We start from the raw sequence: 18,713 nt of genomic DNA on the forward strand, positions 1-18,713 counted from the left end.
TATGCCTTTAATTTCTTTCGTCTGTCTAATTGCTCTGGCCAGTGTTTTGAGGACTATGTTGAACAGAAGTGGTGAGAGAGGGCATCCCTGTCTTGTACCAGGTCTTAGAGGGAATGCCTTCAATTTTTCTCCATTCAGAATGAGGCTGGCCTGTGGCTTATCATAGATTGCTTTTACAATGTTGAGGTATGATCCTGTTATCCCTAATTTTTCTAGAGTTTTGAACATAAAGGGATGCTGTACTTTGTCGAATGCTTTTTCTGCATCTATCGAGATGATCATATGGTTCTTATTTTTAAGTCTATTGATGTGGTGAATAACATTTATTGATTTCCATATATTGAACCATCCTTGCATCCCAGGGATGAATCCTACTTGATCATGATGCACAATTTTTTTGATATGTTTTTGAATCCAATTCGCCAGAATTTTATTGAGGATTTTTGCATCTAGGTTCATTAGAGATATTGGTCTGTAGTTTTCTTTCTTTGAAGTGTCTTTGTCTGGTTTAGGAATCAGGGTGATGTTGGCCTCGTAGAATGTATTTGGAAGTTCTCCCTCTTTTTCAATTTCCTGAAATAGCTTGAAAAGTATTGGTGTTAGTTCTTCTTTAAAGGTTTTGTAAAACTCTGCTGTATACCCATCCGGTCCTGGGCTTTTCTTAGTTGGTAGTCTTTTGATGGTTTCTTCTATTTCCTCTATTGTTATTGGTCTGTTTAGGCTGTCTATATCCTCCTGACTCAATCTGGGCAGATCATATGACTTAAGAAATTTATCGATGCCTTCACTATCTTCTATTTTATTGGAGTATAAGGATTCAAAATAATTTCTGATTATCTTCTGTATTTCTGAAGTGTCTGTTGTGATATTGCCTTTTTCATCCCGTATGCTAGTAATTTGAGTTCTCTCTCTTCTTCTCTTCATTAGTATGGCTAAGGGTCTGTCGATTTTATTTATTTTTTCAAAGAACCAACTTTTAGTTTTGTCAATTTTTTCAATTGTTTCTTTTGTTTCAATTTCATTAATTTCAGCTCTGATTTTAATTATTTCTTGCCTTCTACTTCTTTTGCTGTTGTTTTGCTCTTCTTTTTCTAGGATTTTGAGATGAAGTATGAGATCATTTATTTGTTGGTTTTTTCTTTTTTTAAGGAATGAACTCCAAGCAATGAATTTTCCTCTTAGAACTGCTTTCAATGTGTCCCATAGATTCCGATATGTTGTGTCTGTGTTTTCATTTAACTCTAAGAAGTTTTTAATTTCCTCCTTGATGTCTTCTAAAACCCATTGATCATTCAGTAACCTATTGTTCATTCTCCAAGTGATGCATGATTTTTCCTTCCTTCTTTTATCGTTGATTTTCAGTTTCATTCCATTATGATCAGATAGGATGCATGGTATTATCTCTACTCCTTTATATTGTCTAAGAGTTGCCCTGTGACATAATATATGATCTATTTTTGAGAAGGATCCATGTGCTGCTGAGAAAAAAGTGTAACTGCTTGATGTTGGGTGGTATATTCTATATATGTCAATTAAGTCTAGGTTGTTAATTGTGTTATTGAGTTCTACAGTTTCCTTATTTAACTTTTGTTTGGAAGATCTGTCCAGTGGTGAGAGAGGTGTGTTGAAGTCTCCCATGATTATTGTATGGTGGTCTATTAGACTCTTGAACTTGAGAAGAGTTTGCTTGACAAACATAGCTGCACCATTGTTTGGGGCATATATATTTATGATTGTTATGTCTTGTTGGTGTATGGTTCCCCTGAGCAGTATGCAGTGTCCCTCTTTATCCCTTTTGATTAACTTTGGCTTGAAATCTATTTTATTAGATATGAGTATGGACACTCCTGCTTGTTTCCGCAGTCCATATGAGTGGTATGATTTTTCCCAACCTTTCACCTTCAGTCTATGTATATCTTTTCCTATCAAATGCGTCTCCTGTAGGCAGCATATTGTTGGGTCTTGTTTTGTGATCCATTCAACTAGCCTGTGTCTCTTAATTGGTGAGTTTAAGCCATTAACATTTAGGGTTATTATTGAGATATGGTTTGTTCTTCCAGCCATATTTGTTTATTAATGTTACTAAACCTGATTAGTTTTCCTCTTTGATTACTTTCCCCCCTTTACTGTCCTACCTCCCACTGTTGGTTTTCATTGTTATTTTCCATTTCCTCTTCCTGTAATGTTTTGCCAAGGATTTTTTGAAGAGATGGTTTTCTAGCTGCGAATTCTTTTAACTTTTGTTTATCGTGCAAGGTTTTAATTTCATCTTCCATCCTGAAGCTTAATTTTGCCGGATACACGATTCTTGGTTGGAACCCATTTTCTTTCAGTGTTTGAAATATGTTATTCCAGGATCTTCTAGCTTTCAGAGTCTGTGTTGAGAGATCAGCTGTTATCCTGATTGGTTTACCCCTAATTGTAATCTGCTTCCTTTCTCTTGTAGCTTTTAAAATTCTCTCCTTATTCTGTATGTTGGGCATCTTCATTATAATGTGTCTAGGTGTGGATCTCTTATGATTTTGCACATTCGGCGTCCTGTAGGCTTCTAGGATTTGGGATTCTGTCTCATTCTTCAAGTCTGGGAAGTTTTCTCGTATTATTTCATTGAATAGATTGTTTATTCCTTTGGTTTGGAGCTCTGTGCCTTCCTGTATCCCAATGACTCTTAAGTTTGGTCTTTTAATGTTATCCCATATGTCTTGGATGTTCTGCTCATGGTTTCTTAGCAGTCTTGCTGAGCTGTCTATGTTCTTTTCAAGTTGAAATACTTTGTCTTCATTGTCTGATGTTCTATCTTCTAAGTGATCTACTCTGCTGGTAGTATTCTCAATTGAGTTTTTAAGTTGGTTTATTGCTTCCTGCATTTCTAGGATTTCTATTTGTTTGTTTTTTATTACCTCTATCTCCCTGTGTAATTGATCTTTTACTTCCTGGATTTGTTTATGTAGTTCCTTGTCAAAGTGATCTTTCATTGTCTGATTTTGCTGTCTCATGTCTTCCTTGAGACTCCAGATCATCTGAAGCATGTATATCCTGAACTCTTTATCTGACATTCCATCTGTTGCAGCTATTACCTCTTCTAAAGTTGAGTTGACCTGCATTGCTTGTGGTCCTTTCTTTCCTTGTCTTTTCATACTGCTCGCATTTCTTTCTGCTTGGTGAAACTATTGTGTTTTTGAAATTTTCCCCCTATTTATTTATATTGCTCTTGTATAGTTGGAAAATCTCCCTTGCAGGGCGGGTAGTGGCTGTGCTCCTCCTCTAATTAGGGTGATCTGTCTACCACACTGGTCGGTCGCAGGTCTGCCCACCCTGCGGGTGCGGGTGGTGGATCTGCTCTGCCCGCACTCCAATTGTGGTGACGTAACTACCACGCCCTCGGGTCGTTGGTCCTGATCCGGATGTGGGCGGCGGCTCTGCTCGGCCCCTACTCCAATTGGTGTGACGTGTCTACCACGCTGGTAGGCCTTTAGGCCTGTTCCGCCGGTGGGTCGCAGGTCTGCCTACCTTGCGGGCTCGGGCGGCAGTTCTGCTCAGCCCCCACTTCCAATGGGGGCACCTGACTGCCTCTCCAACGGGTCGCTGGGCGCTGGTCCTTTTCCGGACACGGGCGGCGGCCCTGCTCCACCCCTGCTCCAACCAGTGTGATGTGACTGCCTCGGTGCTACGTGTCCACCACGCTGGCAGGCTACCGGGCCTGTCCTGCCAGTGAGACGCAGGTCTGCCTACCTTGCAGGCTCAGACGGCAGCTCTGCACAGCCCCTACTCCAAACGGGGTGACTTGGCTACCACGCCATCGGGTTGCTGGTCCTGTTCTAGGCGTGGGCGGCTACTCTCTTCGGCCCCAGCTGCAGTTGGGGTGTCGTGATACCACGCCGGCGGGTCACTTGGCTTGCTCTGGGTGCAGGCGGCAGCTCCACTCTGCCCCCCTGGCCCCCACAGCACCCAGCAGGACCCGGACCAAGAAGCAGTCACCGCAGGTTCCCCTGCCCCAGGCCAAAGCAACTCCGGGAGCCAGAGCCCGGCCGCTCCAAGCTCTCCGAGCTCGGTGCACGCTCCGCTGGGAGCAGGCTCAAAGACGCAGTCCCCGCAGGCTCCCCAGCCCCGGGCCAAAACTGTTCTGGGAGTCAGAACCCAGCCGCCCTGAGCTCAGCGCACGCTCCACTTGGAGCTGGCCTCAACACGCAGTCTCCGCAGGTTCCCCAGCCCTGGGCCTAAGCAGTCCCGAGAACCAGATTCCGGCCGCTCAGAGCCCAGCGCACGCCTTGCCAGGAGCGAGCCCCTAGGAGTATTCTCCACTGGTTCTCCAGCCCTGAGCCTGAGCGATCTGTCTGCGAGAAGCAGGCATATACCAGCCTGAAATCTCCAAGCCAGAACTCAGCACTAAGCACGGCCATTGCACCACTGGCAGGAGCCCCCAGAATCCGCATCGCTGTACCTTCGCTCCAGCACCTCGCCGCTTCCCAGTACGCGTCGCAGACTCCAGCTGTGGGGTGCGACCCTCCGTGCGGAGAATCGCCCTCGTCCGAGCCCCCACAGCCGAACCTTGCATGATGGAAATCCGTCCACTAGATTCTGGAGCACCTCAATTTCACTGGAAATTCCCAACAAGATAGCCTTCAGCTGTTTCACCTCTTCTTTCTCCCGCACAGTGACGCGGTGCACTGGGGTGATGCACTCCCTTCGCCGCCATCTTCCCTCTAAAGTAGTTCATCGTAGTGCCGGGCGTACTTCACGAACGCCGGCCTCCCTGCCACAGGCCCATCTCCCAACAAACCGAGGAGAACTAGCCTTCGCTATCCCAACGGAAACCAGCCCAGCTCATCCCCTTTTCCCGATTTGAAAGCTTTTCTTTAAATTCTTAGAAGGCCGGAAATGCAGACATCAGTTTTATTCCGAATTATGTCACCAGTGCTCACTTAGCATGATGCCTTGCACCCAGAGGAAGATTCATATTTTCTGAATTTGACACTTTCATCTCTTTCTACCTGTCCTGATTAAGTTACTCCTCCTTCCTGTATCACAGTTTCTCTTGGGACTCAGACCCCTAACTCATTGCCTCCACTTCTTGCCCCTCTGACTTGCTGCCTGGCCTCTGGAACTACCACACTGCTGTCTGGCATGTCAGTTCCCTGGTGGCACTCAGTCCACTCTGCTGTCCTCCTCTTCTCCCTGGCTTGGGAGAGGCTCCCTTGCTAGGGAGGTGAGACAATCCCCTGATCCCCTCACCATCCAGAGGAGTAAGAGCATGCAAATTGGTTTTGGTTTGTTTTTCCATTTAAAAGTAGTAAGTAGGTAGATAGTTGAGGCCAGGAGATAGCATGTGGCCACCTTGAAATTTAGAAGCAGATTGACTAGAACTTAGGTTTCCCGAAAGAAGAAACATCATACCAAGAGATTCAACTTTGAATCTGGGCTCCACAAAATTTAATGACCTTGAGGGAATTATTCAAGCTTTTCAATCAGTTCCCCATCCAGAACAGGTAAGTAATTTCTATTTTATAAAGTCGTCTTGGGCATTATTCTTGAACCTGTATTTTGTCCATTCCATATTTTAGCTTATATTTCTTTGGGATAGGTTTACTTTGTAGTTACAATGATGTCATAAACTTTCTATTTTAGTTGATAACTTAAATATAGCAAGACTATGGCATATTTGTTGTTAATAATTGATATTACTATTCCTTTATTACTTTTATTCCTTAATTAAGGAAAAACCAGCAAAAATATTATTTCTCACTGACATTCAGAATTTACCTCCACTTGTCTTTATTTGCTCTACTATCGTAAGTGGGATCAAATATTATAATGTAACAGATGTTGGTGATTAGAGAACAAATTAGTTGTTCCCCTATTTCTAAACTGCTTATCAGTTTAGAAATAAGACTTTGGTAGAAAAAAGTTTTCCAAGCTGTTCAAATAAAAACATGGCTGAAATGATTAAGCATATGTAAGGAAGAAGACTAAAGCATGTAAATTACCTTATGAGTTTAGGTTGACAGAAATGTAAAACACTAAATTAAATTTATATTTATATTATTCAATATCTTTTTAACTTAAGCAATGAGTCAATGTTAAAACAAATAAGACGTAAATACATAAAAATTCCTAGGCTTAGAGATTTTAGTCATTTGCAACACTGAACTGGGCACTAAGGGAACTTCAGAGATTATATAGTTCCGTGTATTCATCTTACACCAAAGGAAGCCAGGCCCAGAGGTTAAGTGACTGCTCTGTTAAGGACAGAGCCAGACACTTGCCATGACTACCCTTTGTGTTCATGTATTACGCTAATTGCAAAGGTACCAGGATCTGCATCCTACCTCTTCCTGGGACCGGCTAAGTTGTTGTATCAGTTGTGTTTGTGCCAGCAATACTCTTTCCAGTTCATCTGACTTGTGTTTCATTTCCTTCCTCAAGTCTTCTGAAACGGAGTGATTACTGTCAATTTCCTTCTTCAAACGAGATTCAAATTCTGCAACCAAATTTTTTAGGTTTTCAATTTCTTTTTTCTTTGACTCAGATTCTTCTGTGTATTGGATGTGGGATTTGTGGAGTTTTTCTTTAAGAGTGGTCACTTCCAGCCTTAGGTCTCTAGTAGCGCCTGCGATTAAGTCAGAAATCTGTAAGATAAACATCATATTAGTTTGTAGGCAATAGTTTCTAGATAACTACAGAGATCCAGGTTTTTAAGAGGGTTACTCTAGTATGTTCTTCTAACTAGAGGAAAACAAACCCCATGACATCCACAGGCCTTCAATATTTTCTTTTAAAAGTTCTTCAGTTGATGAATGGATAAAAAATGTGGCATTTATACACAATGGAATATTACTCAGCAATAAAAGAGAATAAAAATCATAGCATTTGCAGGTAAATGGATGGAGTTAGAGAAGATAATGAATGCTAAATGAAGTTAGCCAATCCCAAAAAACCAAATGCCAAATGTTTTCTCTGATATAAGGAGTCCGATTCCTAGTGGGGAAGGGAAGGGGAGCATGGGTGGAACAGATGAACTCTATATAGGGCAGAGGGGTAGGAGGGGAAGGAGGGAGTCATGGGGTTAGAAATGATGGTGGAATGTGATGGTCATCATTATCCAAAGTACATGTATGAAGACATGAATTGGTGTGAATATACTTTGTATATAACCAGAGATATGAAAATCTGTGCTCTATGTATGTCATATGAATTGTAATGCATTCTGCTGTCATATATAAATTAAAAAAATAATAAAAAAGTTAGTGTGATTCATTTTTCCACCTAAAATGGTATCACATTGATCAGTTGGGTAGCCTTGGAAATACATAATATTTGTGACTACATTGAGCTGCCAAGGATAGCTCAGGTCCTGACAAAGTAGATTAAGGGCCTGGCTGGACCTAGCTAGGTTGGCTTCAGGACCTCAAAATGCCTGATATTTGGAGATGCAGGAAGGGGGGCACCACAGTTATACTCTACTAATATCATACAATTAAGTTTCCCTTGACATAATTTTTCTTTTCTTCCTTTCTGTCTGTCTTCACCTTTTAGAGCAACACTGCCCAACAAAATTTCTGATGGAAATATTCTGCATTATCCAATATGGAGGCCACTAGCCACTTATTTATTTATTTATTTTGGTACAGGGGATTGAACCCAGGGGAACTCAACCACTGAGCCACATCCCCCTAGTCCTTTTTATATTATTTTGAGGCGGGGTCTGGCTGAGTTGCTTAGGGCCTTGCTAAATTGCTAAAGCTGGCTTTGGACTTACAATCCTCCAGCTTCAGCCTCCTGAGCTGCTGGGATTATAGGCATACACCACTTGCCTGGCTACATATGGTTTTTGAAGAAGTGTGCTGGTAAATGTTTAAAATTGACTCCCCACACACAAAAAAAGTCAAATATGAATCTAATTGAATACTCTCAACATAGCTACCACTGTAATGCCATTGATAGGACTGAGCTGGAAGGGGATGACCAGGATAGGCTCTTGAAAGCCAGTATAGGCTACTGAGCCCTTTCAATGTGACTGATGTAACTGAGAACTGAATATTAAATTTTATTTAATTTTAACTAATTTAATTGAATTATTAGTAGCCACATATGACCACCATAATGGACAGTGAAATTCTAGAGAATATCCAGATACTGTGAAAAAGTACTGCTTCTTGAGGCTTCTAGATGAATATGAGACAATAACCTGGGGAAGCTTTTCCTTGTAGCATGAAATCTTTAGAAGGGAAAAGACTGTTTTCTTTCTCCTTTAAAAAAAAAAACTAAACAAAGAACAGAAAAACAAGGAAGAACAGAGATACTTCTGATGAAACATATCCTTATTACTTCTGCTACAGATATTGTCGTATTATAAATATTAACAAAACAAGAAACTAGCCCACAAAGAGTCTGGAAGGCATTTATAGACCAAAGTTCCAAGGGCTTTGTGAACTATTACTTAAAAGAGTTATATATCCAAATTTGTTTCAAATGTTAAATTTACATAAGGAGTAATTCTTGAGAGAAATCTATTCACCACAATTGGTCATTTTATAAATTAATATTCTATTTTCTGCAGTTAGTCCAGAAGGAAAGAGGGTCACTGTAGGTCTGAACAGTGGATTTCTTCACCCAGAGGAGAGGTGACCTTGAGACTGAGCAGGATAGGAGGTTCACCTGGCCATATGTTTTGATATTTTTTTAAAAGGCAGTTAACATTTAAAAATCAGGAGACTTCACTTACAAAAATTTGGACTTATGACTTCTTGTGAGAAACCAAACCATCTGGCAAGTTTAGGCCTGCTTTCCAGTGTTCCTCTGCCAATGGGATCCTAAACAGCCCAGTCCTGCAACTGAAGTTGCAAGGTGAGGGGAGGATGGGCAGGGGAACTCAGCGTGGCCCTTGGCACAAGGGGTGGGAGACCAGAATTGAGGTGAGCCGAGGCTCCAAGCTGGTGGCACATGCTCCACTATCTCCATAGGATTTTACTTATGAAATCTCAAAGATAAGGCATCAAGAATTTCAAGGTAGCATATGCAGAACATTAAATCCATAGCACAAAGCATTTCTGAGTGTGGGGTCCTGTGCTACACAGTCACACACTCATGCAGCCTGACCAACCTGTGGTTCAGAGTGGACCACTGAACAACAGCTCCTTGGTTGCTCCTTCACACCCATGCAGAGTTGTCAGGCTCATTTGATGCTTCATCAGTGTGGACTCTAATGAGTTAATCAAAATATTTTTTCCCCACTGGGCCTTGATTAACACACACATACACACACACACACACACACACACACACACACACACACCCTATACTTAGGTCCTATAAAAATGGAAATCTTAACAAAACCTTAAGTTTAGGGCACACTGTTTAAGAAATTAGAAAGGTGTGTTATGTTTTGAAAACATTTTCTTTCAACAATGTTTGGAACTGGAAATTTCTACATTTAAAAAGGATGTATTTTAGTTGGGAAATTTTTAATTACATAAAACACTTCAATTTTGATGATGGATACTGAGCTGTTTGGAATATCCAGCCAGGCTAATTATTAGTCATAAAGTGTATGCTGTTTTAAAGGTAAGTTTATCTTAGTAGGAAATCCCACGCATCTGGATTATATGCTTACACAACTTATCTAGTTATCCACCTGGAGAAGAGCCAGACTATTTTACCTGTGTGGCTACAACCAAGCACAGTAGCCACAGGACAGCCATGGGAGTTAAGAATACTGCAGTGTCCCTAGGTGGAAGTACTGGCCCCTTAAATAGTGATGAAGTAACAATCGCTGACCTTCATTTGTAGTTCTTTCTGTTCCTTCTTATACTTTTGGATTATTTCTTGGTGTTTTTCTTTTTCAATATCAAGTTCCAATTTTGCTTCTTCTTTAAAGAGAAGAGCCTTCTCCTCGAATTCAGCTAAGTGTCGGGCTCTTTCCTTGGCAAGTTCAGTCTCAATCTAGAAAACAGTGTTAACCCATATATAAAACCACTTTATCTAGAAATAGGTACATTAAGCTTATTTTCAGACTTGATTTTTTAAAAAAATTCTAGCATCAAGTTTTAATTAAACTATTTAAAAATTTCAGGTACTTAAAATTCAAACTTAGAATCTGGGCCAGAAAAAATGATCTTGGGTCAAGTATTATAAGACCTGGGGAGACCTAAAATCTAAAATATTACTAGAGAAGTTAGCATTAGAGTCTTTAAAAATACTAAAAACTGAGTCATTTATATGTCATGACTAAAAGCTTCGTCATTTACACTGAAAATTCAGTCTTTGCCAGCAACCCATAAGTAGAAAAAAAATTTTTTTCTTGTGGTCCTTAGACTGAGGTCAGCTGAAATTCAGAGGAGCTACAGGGGCAGGTGTTGATTTTGCAAATGGCCTTTTCTTGATGGAGGTCACAGATTGTCATCCTGAGGTTATGAAGGCTAGAAGGATGACTAAAGGAAAACACTACAAGCTGACTTAGAATCACAGTGCCAGTGGGGATTCAGAAATCCCTTGGTTCAGTCTCTGAAGCTGCTGTGAACTGTAGGGAGAATAAACAAGGAATTGGTTTTACAATGGAATTGAGTTTGATCTTGGTTCTAAATCCTGGCCCTGCCACTGGCTAGCTTGTGATCTGAAGCTGGAGCCAGAACCTCTCCTGGAGGGTCACAACTAGCTCCCTCGCGGGCGTTGGAGGATTAAATGAGGCAAAGCCTGTGTGTAAGCTCAGCCTGAGCAGGGACTCAGCCGTCAGGGGAGATGACTTCCACTGCTGACTCTCTGGTCCCTGCTGTGGCATCTATTCCAGAGACTGGTCTGCTGAGTGCCTTTCATATCCAGAAGTGGCAACTCTCTCCAGCAGCAGGAGTTCCTACTTCGCACAGCATCAGGCACTAGGTAGTTTCCTAGTTCAGCCCACATCCTCCATGAGGTTTTGTTTGTTTGTTTGTTTTCTAAAAACAAGGAGATATTTTTTTGTAGAAATATAGTACAATTATAAAAAGCAGTAAAGTGAACATTGATATAATACTATTCAAATTGCATCAGTTGTCCCCCCATCAGTCTGGGATCTAATCCAAGAATTGCATTGCTGGGGGTGGGTCCCCGTGTGAGCAACCATTCATACCCTGTGGAGGAGACCATGTCTGCTGTACTTGGTTCTACTCTACTTTTAAATTTTATTTATTTATTTATTCTAATTTGTTATATAGGGCAGCAGAATGCATTTCAACTCATAATATACATATACAGCACAATTTTTCATGTCTGGTTGTACACAAAGTAGAGTTCCACCATTCGTGTTTTCATACATGTACTTAGGATAACGACGTCCATCTCTTTCCACTGTCTTCCTACCACTGGTTTCAGCTCTGCCTACTAGAGCAAGAGAGAGGTCAAATCTGAGGGTTGGAGTCATCCATGCCTTGGAGTTCATCTGAGATGATCAGAGAAATCCTGCTAATAGGCTGGCTTGAGGCCTGCATGGTACTGTGCTGTGATTATGAACTCTAATTGGAGGTAAATGCCTGGTAAGTTAGGATAACTGTGTGGTTCTGGCCTGATATCTCAAGGGAGGTTTGCCAAGAAACAAGGTTTGCTAAGAAAGTCCACAGGAAGCCCTTTAAATTAAATGAAATAAAACAGAAGACCATCCCCAGTTGGAAGGTCAGTTGGGGCTAGAACTGGGCATGTGCCCCAAATGCACAGGAATTGGTCTGACAGTGATGTGAGGAGCTATTCTGGCTTTCTCAATAACCTTCTGGATTGTTTGGGTAAAAGTCTACTGATGATCTGTTATAGGATTGTCCACATGGGCTGTTCTCAGAATGCTAAAGAAGAGGAAGGCCTAGGGGGCATTCAGAATGGATTCTAGTGTGAAGATCAGGGACTCACGTCCACTTGCCTCCTGTAGCCATTTAGACAGCTCACAGTGTCTCCAATAAGCAGCATGGCCTTAGACAGAACACCTTCCCCCAAACCTGTTCCTCCCCAGGCCCTCCCAGTGTCAGGACACAGCACCACCATCCATTGGTTATTTAAATCGGTAACCATAGCACAATCTCTCATATTCTCTCCCTCTCTGCCACACCTAACAAAAATGCCTTGACTCCCTTTCTTCTCACCTCTCCCTCCACTACCCTAATTTTGGCCACCATCAGTTCCTGACCAGCTTCCTTATTGCCATCCTGGCCTCTCTCCAATCGTGCTCTACATAGCAGTCCTTTTTACAAAATACAAATTAGATTTTTTTAATTCCCTTTTAGTGGTTTCTCAGTGCATTAGTATAAAATCAAAACTCCTTATATGACCTTTTATGGGGCCACCACAAGCCCACCTGACACCTTTGTGTGAATTGACAAAGCACCACTTTCCTTAGATGGAAAAAGTCTCATGCCAGGTGCAGGACTTAGAGAGCAGAGCATGGGCTGGATTCCAGCTCCTGCTGCCCCTTTGGCCAGAGCTCTCGGACAGGGTACAGCTGTGTGGCAGCCCTGGGCAACTCCGGCTGGATTTATACTCCTTCCCCCATTTGATCACTGTGCTTCAGCCACACTGGGATAGATAAATCAAGATAGGAACGGAGGAAAATTCAGAAGGCATAACTTCCCGAGTTAGAGATCACAAGATGTTTTGACACTATTTTTTTTTAAAGCAACATTGTTTGAGATGCTCAAGAAAAATGTATGTCAAGGTACTAAAATATGAAGTATTTTAAAAATAATCTCTTATGTGGTTAATTGGTAGAGCCCAATAGTTTTTTTTAGGACAAAATCTATCTTTCCACATATGATGGATTGCTCAAAATAAGTGAGTGGGAATGTACATAAAGTAGGTGGAACAGGACGCGGTATAAATTAGATGACAGAAAAAAATTTGGAAGAACCTTTTAAAAAAGAAGTTCTTCAATTTTATTTAAGGAGAAGAGGTCCTTTGATGTGGAGGAAACAAAGGAAGCACTCAGGAAGAAGTGGGAAGGGCAAAGGTTTGAGTGGCAGAATGTTCTGTTATTGATCTGTGTACACCTTGCTCCTGAACGACTCCTTGAACTTTTGTGGGTTGAGAGAAAAGAACGGCGCATACGGATTGTGGGAAAGAAAAGGCACCATGGGCAGAAGGGGAAAGAGTGATTGACTATTACTGGCTTGGTTTTTAATTTGCCCAACCTGAGAAGGAAAAGCAAAGCAATGAGCTTCCGATGGAATTTCCAGAACTACATAGGATGACAAGAGTCACCTGAATGTGACAATCCCATGGCATGAGCCTGCTGGTCCCTTCATGACCTATCGAGTTTGAACAGTGAAGAGCTCACACAGTGGTTTGCTTGCAGAATACACTATGTATCATTAGGAGGTTGAATGAATGCCCAGCTGCGTGTTTGTATTTTATATAAACTGCTGGACTTATGATTTATGCAAACACACGATGTTGATGCTACACATATAATGCATAAGCTACTGCATACAGTAACTAACAGTAATTTTGATAATTGTGGAAAAATATTGACTTTTTAAAAAAACATAAATAATATGTGAGCTTAGGAGTCACACAAAGTAAAAATCAATGATCTGTGTACACATTCCAGTATTTAGGCTTTTTATTTTTGTTTTTTATTATCTATAACCTCCACTAGTTCAAACTCCATCTCCTCAGTGAAGATCTCCCAATGAGTCCACAGCATTCTGAACACAGCTCATTCCTTTTGTATTTGTTATTAAAATGCATAATTAGTATTTAAAACATCTCTATCTAGTATTGATATGCAAAATACTGTCTTTTCACTGATTATTTTCCAACAGAGAACTTTGTGGCTGATTTTGTTATTTTCTAACTGTCCATGGAGCCTTCACCACATTAGAACATAATCACCTGTCACTCCCTTCGAAGCCCAAGGGAACTTCAGATACCAAAATGGGGATCAGATCGACTGTTCACATTTGATATGCACATATCGTTTTTGAAAATATATCTCCTAAAATAAATTATTGTACTATTTTCCAAAAGTTAAAAACAAATACCAGTTGGAAGCTTTTATTCCCAGTGTCTAGATTAAGAAATAGGCTCAGAGAGGTAAAGTAACTTTATCAAGATCAAGAGTTCCCTGAGGCGGGGAGGTTGGCATCCTCAGATGTTTCTGGTGGATTCTGTGGGGTACCGTGCTTGGTTTCCCCCCATAACCTGCCTTCTTCCTCCTTTTACAGCAGAGTGGCTAATGAGGTGGGTGTGGTATTCATGTAGTTTCAAAATATTGGGGGATTTTGCCAGATACCATTTGGTTAATGATTTCTAATTTAATTCCACTGTAGTAAGAGAAAAAAACTTTGTATGATTTAAAGTCTTCTGAATTGATTGAGAATTCTATATAACACAAGATAGTTTATTTTGGTAAATGCTTTACACTACATAGGAAGAATGTGTATTCTACTGTGGAGGATATCTATAAATGTCAATTGGGTCAGTTTGTTAATGATATTATTCAATATTTCTTAAAAATACATTATTATATCATTTTCCACAGTACAGATTCCTTCTGGTTTTCTGGCTATTTTTCTGCTAGTCATTCAAAGAAAGATTACATTTCAGACTCTGGTTGTACATTTGTCTCTTTCTCCTTGCAGTTTCATCAATTTTTGCTATTAGGTGAATAAATGTTTAGGATTGTCATGCCCTACTTTATCATATGGAATTACCTTCTTTTTCCCTGTCAATATTCTAAATTTTCTCACATCTTTGCTCTGAAATCTGCTGGGTCTAACAATAATAAAGCTATTCCAGGGAGATTCCAACATGGCGGCGGGCGGGCATAGGGAGTCGTAAACAATCTAAATTCTGTTCGCTCAGGATCACTAGGCAATGCTGAACTGACGTGGATCTGGGGCGAACAGTCTGGGCCTCTCAGAACACACAATGAGCCCGGATCGGCTGAATTCAAGCTCCCGTTCGCCTGCTTCCCGCAGACAAACAGCTGTGACTCAGCACTAATCCATCCAGCAGAAACAACTGGTTGGCCCTTCTGTTCCTACGGAGGTAAATGCCAACGGAGCCTTCATAGGTAGTGGCCACAGGTTTGAAACGGGGCTTGGGAGAGACAGTAAGGACCCACCCGCTGCATTGGTCACCCGGCAAAGGGAAACGAACTGTCGCCATTTGCAAGAGATACCACCATGGCAGAGAACTGACGTCACCAGACTGCGGCGGAGGAGATAACTTCATTGAAACTTGCGGCTACAGGTGTGTAATTCCCTAGCCTTCCCTCTCTACACATCGGGGAAACCTTAAGGGCACCTCCCAGCTCTCCCGTAAGGGCTCCTCCCAGCTCTCCCGTGAGCACAATAGCCAGACCGAGGGAATCAGAGGTGGCGCGGGACCCGTGGCGCGGAACTACCGCTCCCACCAGTGCTGACAGCTGAGGTCTCTTGCACCAGCTACCGGGGGTGTGGCTACCAGAGGGCAAGTAAAATTCGCTGAGGATTCTCAGGCCCAAGCTCTACAAACTTAGAGTCTGAGGGAATGGCAAACTGGAAGAGTGTGCCCAGTCGTTCATGAAAACAGGGCTCCCGGGAGCAGCAGACCTGGCGTGTAGCCAGTATTGTGGTGAGCAGCACCCGAGAGAGGGGCCTGGCTAGAGGAAAAGTGGGGAAGTGACTAGACACAAGAGGAGGCCCTAGACACTCCGGATTGGAGACTCGCCCAGTCTGGGAGGAGGATCTGCTGCACAGTCATTAGTTCCCGCGTATTGACAGGAGAAACTTGGCCTGGTGGGCACAGTGCCACCTACTGGAAGAGAAGTTAATCAAACTCTAAGACTGCATTTATTAGTTTTTTTTTCGATTTGGGTTTTTTCTTTCATTTTCATTTTTCTTTCTTGTTGTTTTTTAATTTTTTTTTACAAAATATTTTTAAAATTTTTTTTCTACTAATTTTAATTTTAATTTTTTAATTATTATTATTATTTTTTTTAATTTCTTTTCTTTTTTTAGTTCCTATTTTTTTCTTCTTTTGTCTTTTCATTTCTTTTCAATTTTCTTATTCCGCCTTCCTTGAATTCTACCTGCTTACTCTCATTCTCTTTAGTGACTTCTTCCCTTCCCTTCTAATACCTTTCCTCCCAAGCACCTAATAAATTTATAGGAGTAAACAGTAATTCATCAGTCAAACAGAACAAGAAGTAACATGAGCAACTTGAAAAAGCAAGGAAGAAAAGGAGTACAAACAATGCAGGACAGCCTAAATATTCAGGAGGACCTAGAGTCATCAGAAAAATGGTCATATAAAGAACTCAAGGAACACTTTAGACAGATGGAATTGAACCTTAAAGAGGATATGAGACAGCAAATTCAAGCAGCGAAAGAACACATTGAGAATGAATTACATAAACAGATAAAAGAAGAAGTTAAGCATCTTTATCAGGAGATAGAGATTATAAAAAATAATCAAACAATAATTCTAGAAATGAAGGAAACGATAAACCAAATTAAAAACTCAATTGAGAGTATCACTAACAGAGTGGAGCAAGTAGAAGCCAGAACGTCAGATAATGAAGACAAAATATATCACCTTGAAAAGAGTCTAGCCAACTCAGAAAGGCTGGTAAAAAATCACGAGAAAAACATCCAAGAGTTATGGGATAACATAAAAAAACCAAACTTACGAGTCATCGGGATAGAAGAAGGTACAGAGATTCAAACCAAGGGAATGAGTAACCTGCTGAATGAAATAATTACAGAAAACTTTCCAGAAATAAAAAAGGAAACAGATATACAAATTGAAGATGCATACAGGACACCGAGCACACAAATTGTTATGAAGATATCCAATATACAGAACAAAGAGAAAATATTAAAAGCTACAAGAGAAAGGAGACAGATTACATTCAGGGGTAAACCAATAAGGTTAACAATGGATTTTTCATCAAAGAGGCTGAAAGCAAGAAGGTCATGGAACAATGTATTTCAAACACTGAAAGACAATGGATGCCAACCAAGAATTCTGTATCCAGCAAAATTAAGCTTCAGGTATGACAACAAAATAAAAATCTTTCATGATAAACAAAAGTTAAAAGAATTTGCAGACAGAAAACCAGCATTGCAAAGCATTTTGAGCAAAACATTACACGAGGAAGAAATGAAAAACAATAACCAAAACCATCAGTGGGAAGTGCCTCGGTAAAGACAGAGGGTGAGGGGAAAGATAATCATGGAGAAACAAACTAAATTTTTTTTAAAAAGGATAAATAATCAAACATGGATGGAAGTACAAACCATATATCAATAGTAACTCTGAATGTTAATGGCTTAAACTCTCCAATAAAGCGACATAGGCTGGTATCATGGATTAAAAAAACAAATCCAACAATATGCTGCCTCCAGGAGACACATCTGATTGGAAAAGACATACACAGACTGAAGGTGAAAGGATGGGAAAAAATATACCACGCACACGGTCCTCGTATGCAAGCAGGGGTGGCCATCCTCATATCGAATAAAATCGACTTCAAGACTAAGTTAATCAAAAGGGATAAGGAAGGACATTATATACTGTTAAAAGGAACCATTCACCAACAAGACATAACAATTATCAATATTTATGCACCAAATAATGGTGCTGCGACATTCATAAAACAAATTCTCCTCAAGTTCAAGAATCAAATAGACCACAACACAATAATTATAGGTGACTTCAACACACCTCTCTCACCATTGGACAGATCCTCCAAACAAAAGTTGAATAAAGAAACTATAGAACTCAATATCACAATCAATAACCTAGACTTAACTGACATATATAGAATATATCAACCATCATCAAATGGATATACTTTTTTCTCAGCAGCACATGGATCCTTCTCAAAAATAGACCATATATTATGCCATAGGGCAACCCTCAGTAAATATAAAGGGGTGGAGATAATACCAGGCATTTTATCTGATCATAATGGAATGAAACTGGAAATCAATGATATAAGAAGGAAGGAAAAATCCTACATCGCATGGAAAATGAACAATATGTTACTGAATGATCAATGGGTTACAGAAGACATAAAGGAGGAAATCAAAAAATTCTTAGAGATAAATGAAAATACAGACACAACATATCAGAATCTATGAGACACAATGAAAGCAGTTTTAAGAGGGAAATTCATCGCCTGGTGGTCATTCCTCAAAAAAAGAAAAAACCAACAAATAAATGAGCTCACACTTCATCTCAAAGCCCTAGAAAAGGAAGAGCAAAACAACAGCAAATGTAGCAGAAGGCAAGAAATAATTAAAATCAGAGCGGAAATCAATGAAATTGAAACAAAAGAAACTATTGAAAAAATTAACAAAACTAAAAGTTGGTTCTTCGAAAAAATAAATAAGATCGACAGACCTTTAGCCATGCTAACGAAGAGAAGAAGAGAGAGAACTCAAATTACTAACATACGGGATGAAAAAGGCAACAGATGCTACAGAAATACAGAAGACAATTAGAAATTATTTTGAAAACCTATATTCCAATAAAATAGAAGATAGTGAAGACATCGATAAATTTCTTAAGTCATATGATTTGCTCAGACTGAGTCAGGAGGATACACACAATTTCAACAGACCAATATCAATGGATGAAATTGAAGAAACCATCAAAAGACTACCAACCAAGAAAAGCCCAGGACCGGATGGGTATACAGCGGAGTTTTACAAAACCTTTAAAGAAGAATTAATACCAATACTTTTCAAGTTATTTCAGAAATAGAAAAAGAG

At 40.4% G+C, this 18,713-nt stretch overlaps 1 protein-coding gene across 2 annotated transcripts in view; it reads right to left on the bottom strand.

Annotated features, from left to right (window-relative positions):
- Positions 1-18,713, bottom strand: part of LEKR1 (leucine, glutamate and lysine rich 1) — a 195,819-nt gene that overhangs the window by 25,892 nt on the left and 151,214 nt on the right. For both annotated transcript variants that reach the window (XM_081302792.1, XM_081302791.1), the window contains 2 exons: positions 9,775-9,939; positions 6,327-6,626 (listed from right to left, as the gene is read on the bottom strand). In XM_081302792.1, the coding sequence (XP_081158918.1) occupies positions 6,327-6,626; positions 9,775-9,939 (465 nt within the window). The remainder of the gene's footprint in view (positions 1-6,326; positions 6,627-9,774; positions 9,940-18,713) is intronic.

This window comes from Spermophilus citellus, assembly GCF_964194105.1.
Source record: "Spermophilus citellus genome assembly, chromosome: 7".
Classification (NCBI taxonomy): domain Eukaryota; kingdom Metazoa; phylum Chordata; class Mammalia; order Rodentia; family Sciuridae; genus Spermophilus; species Spermophilus citellus.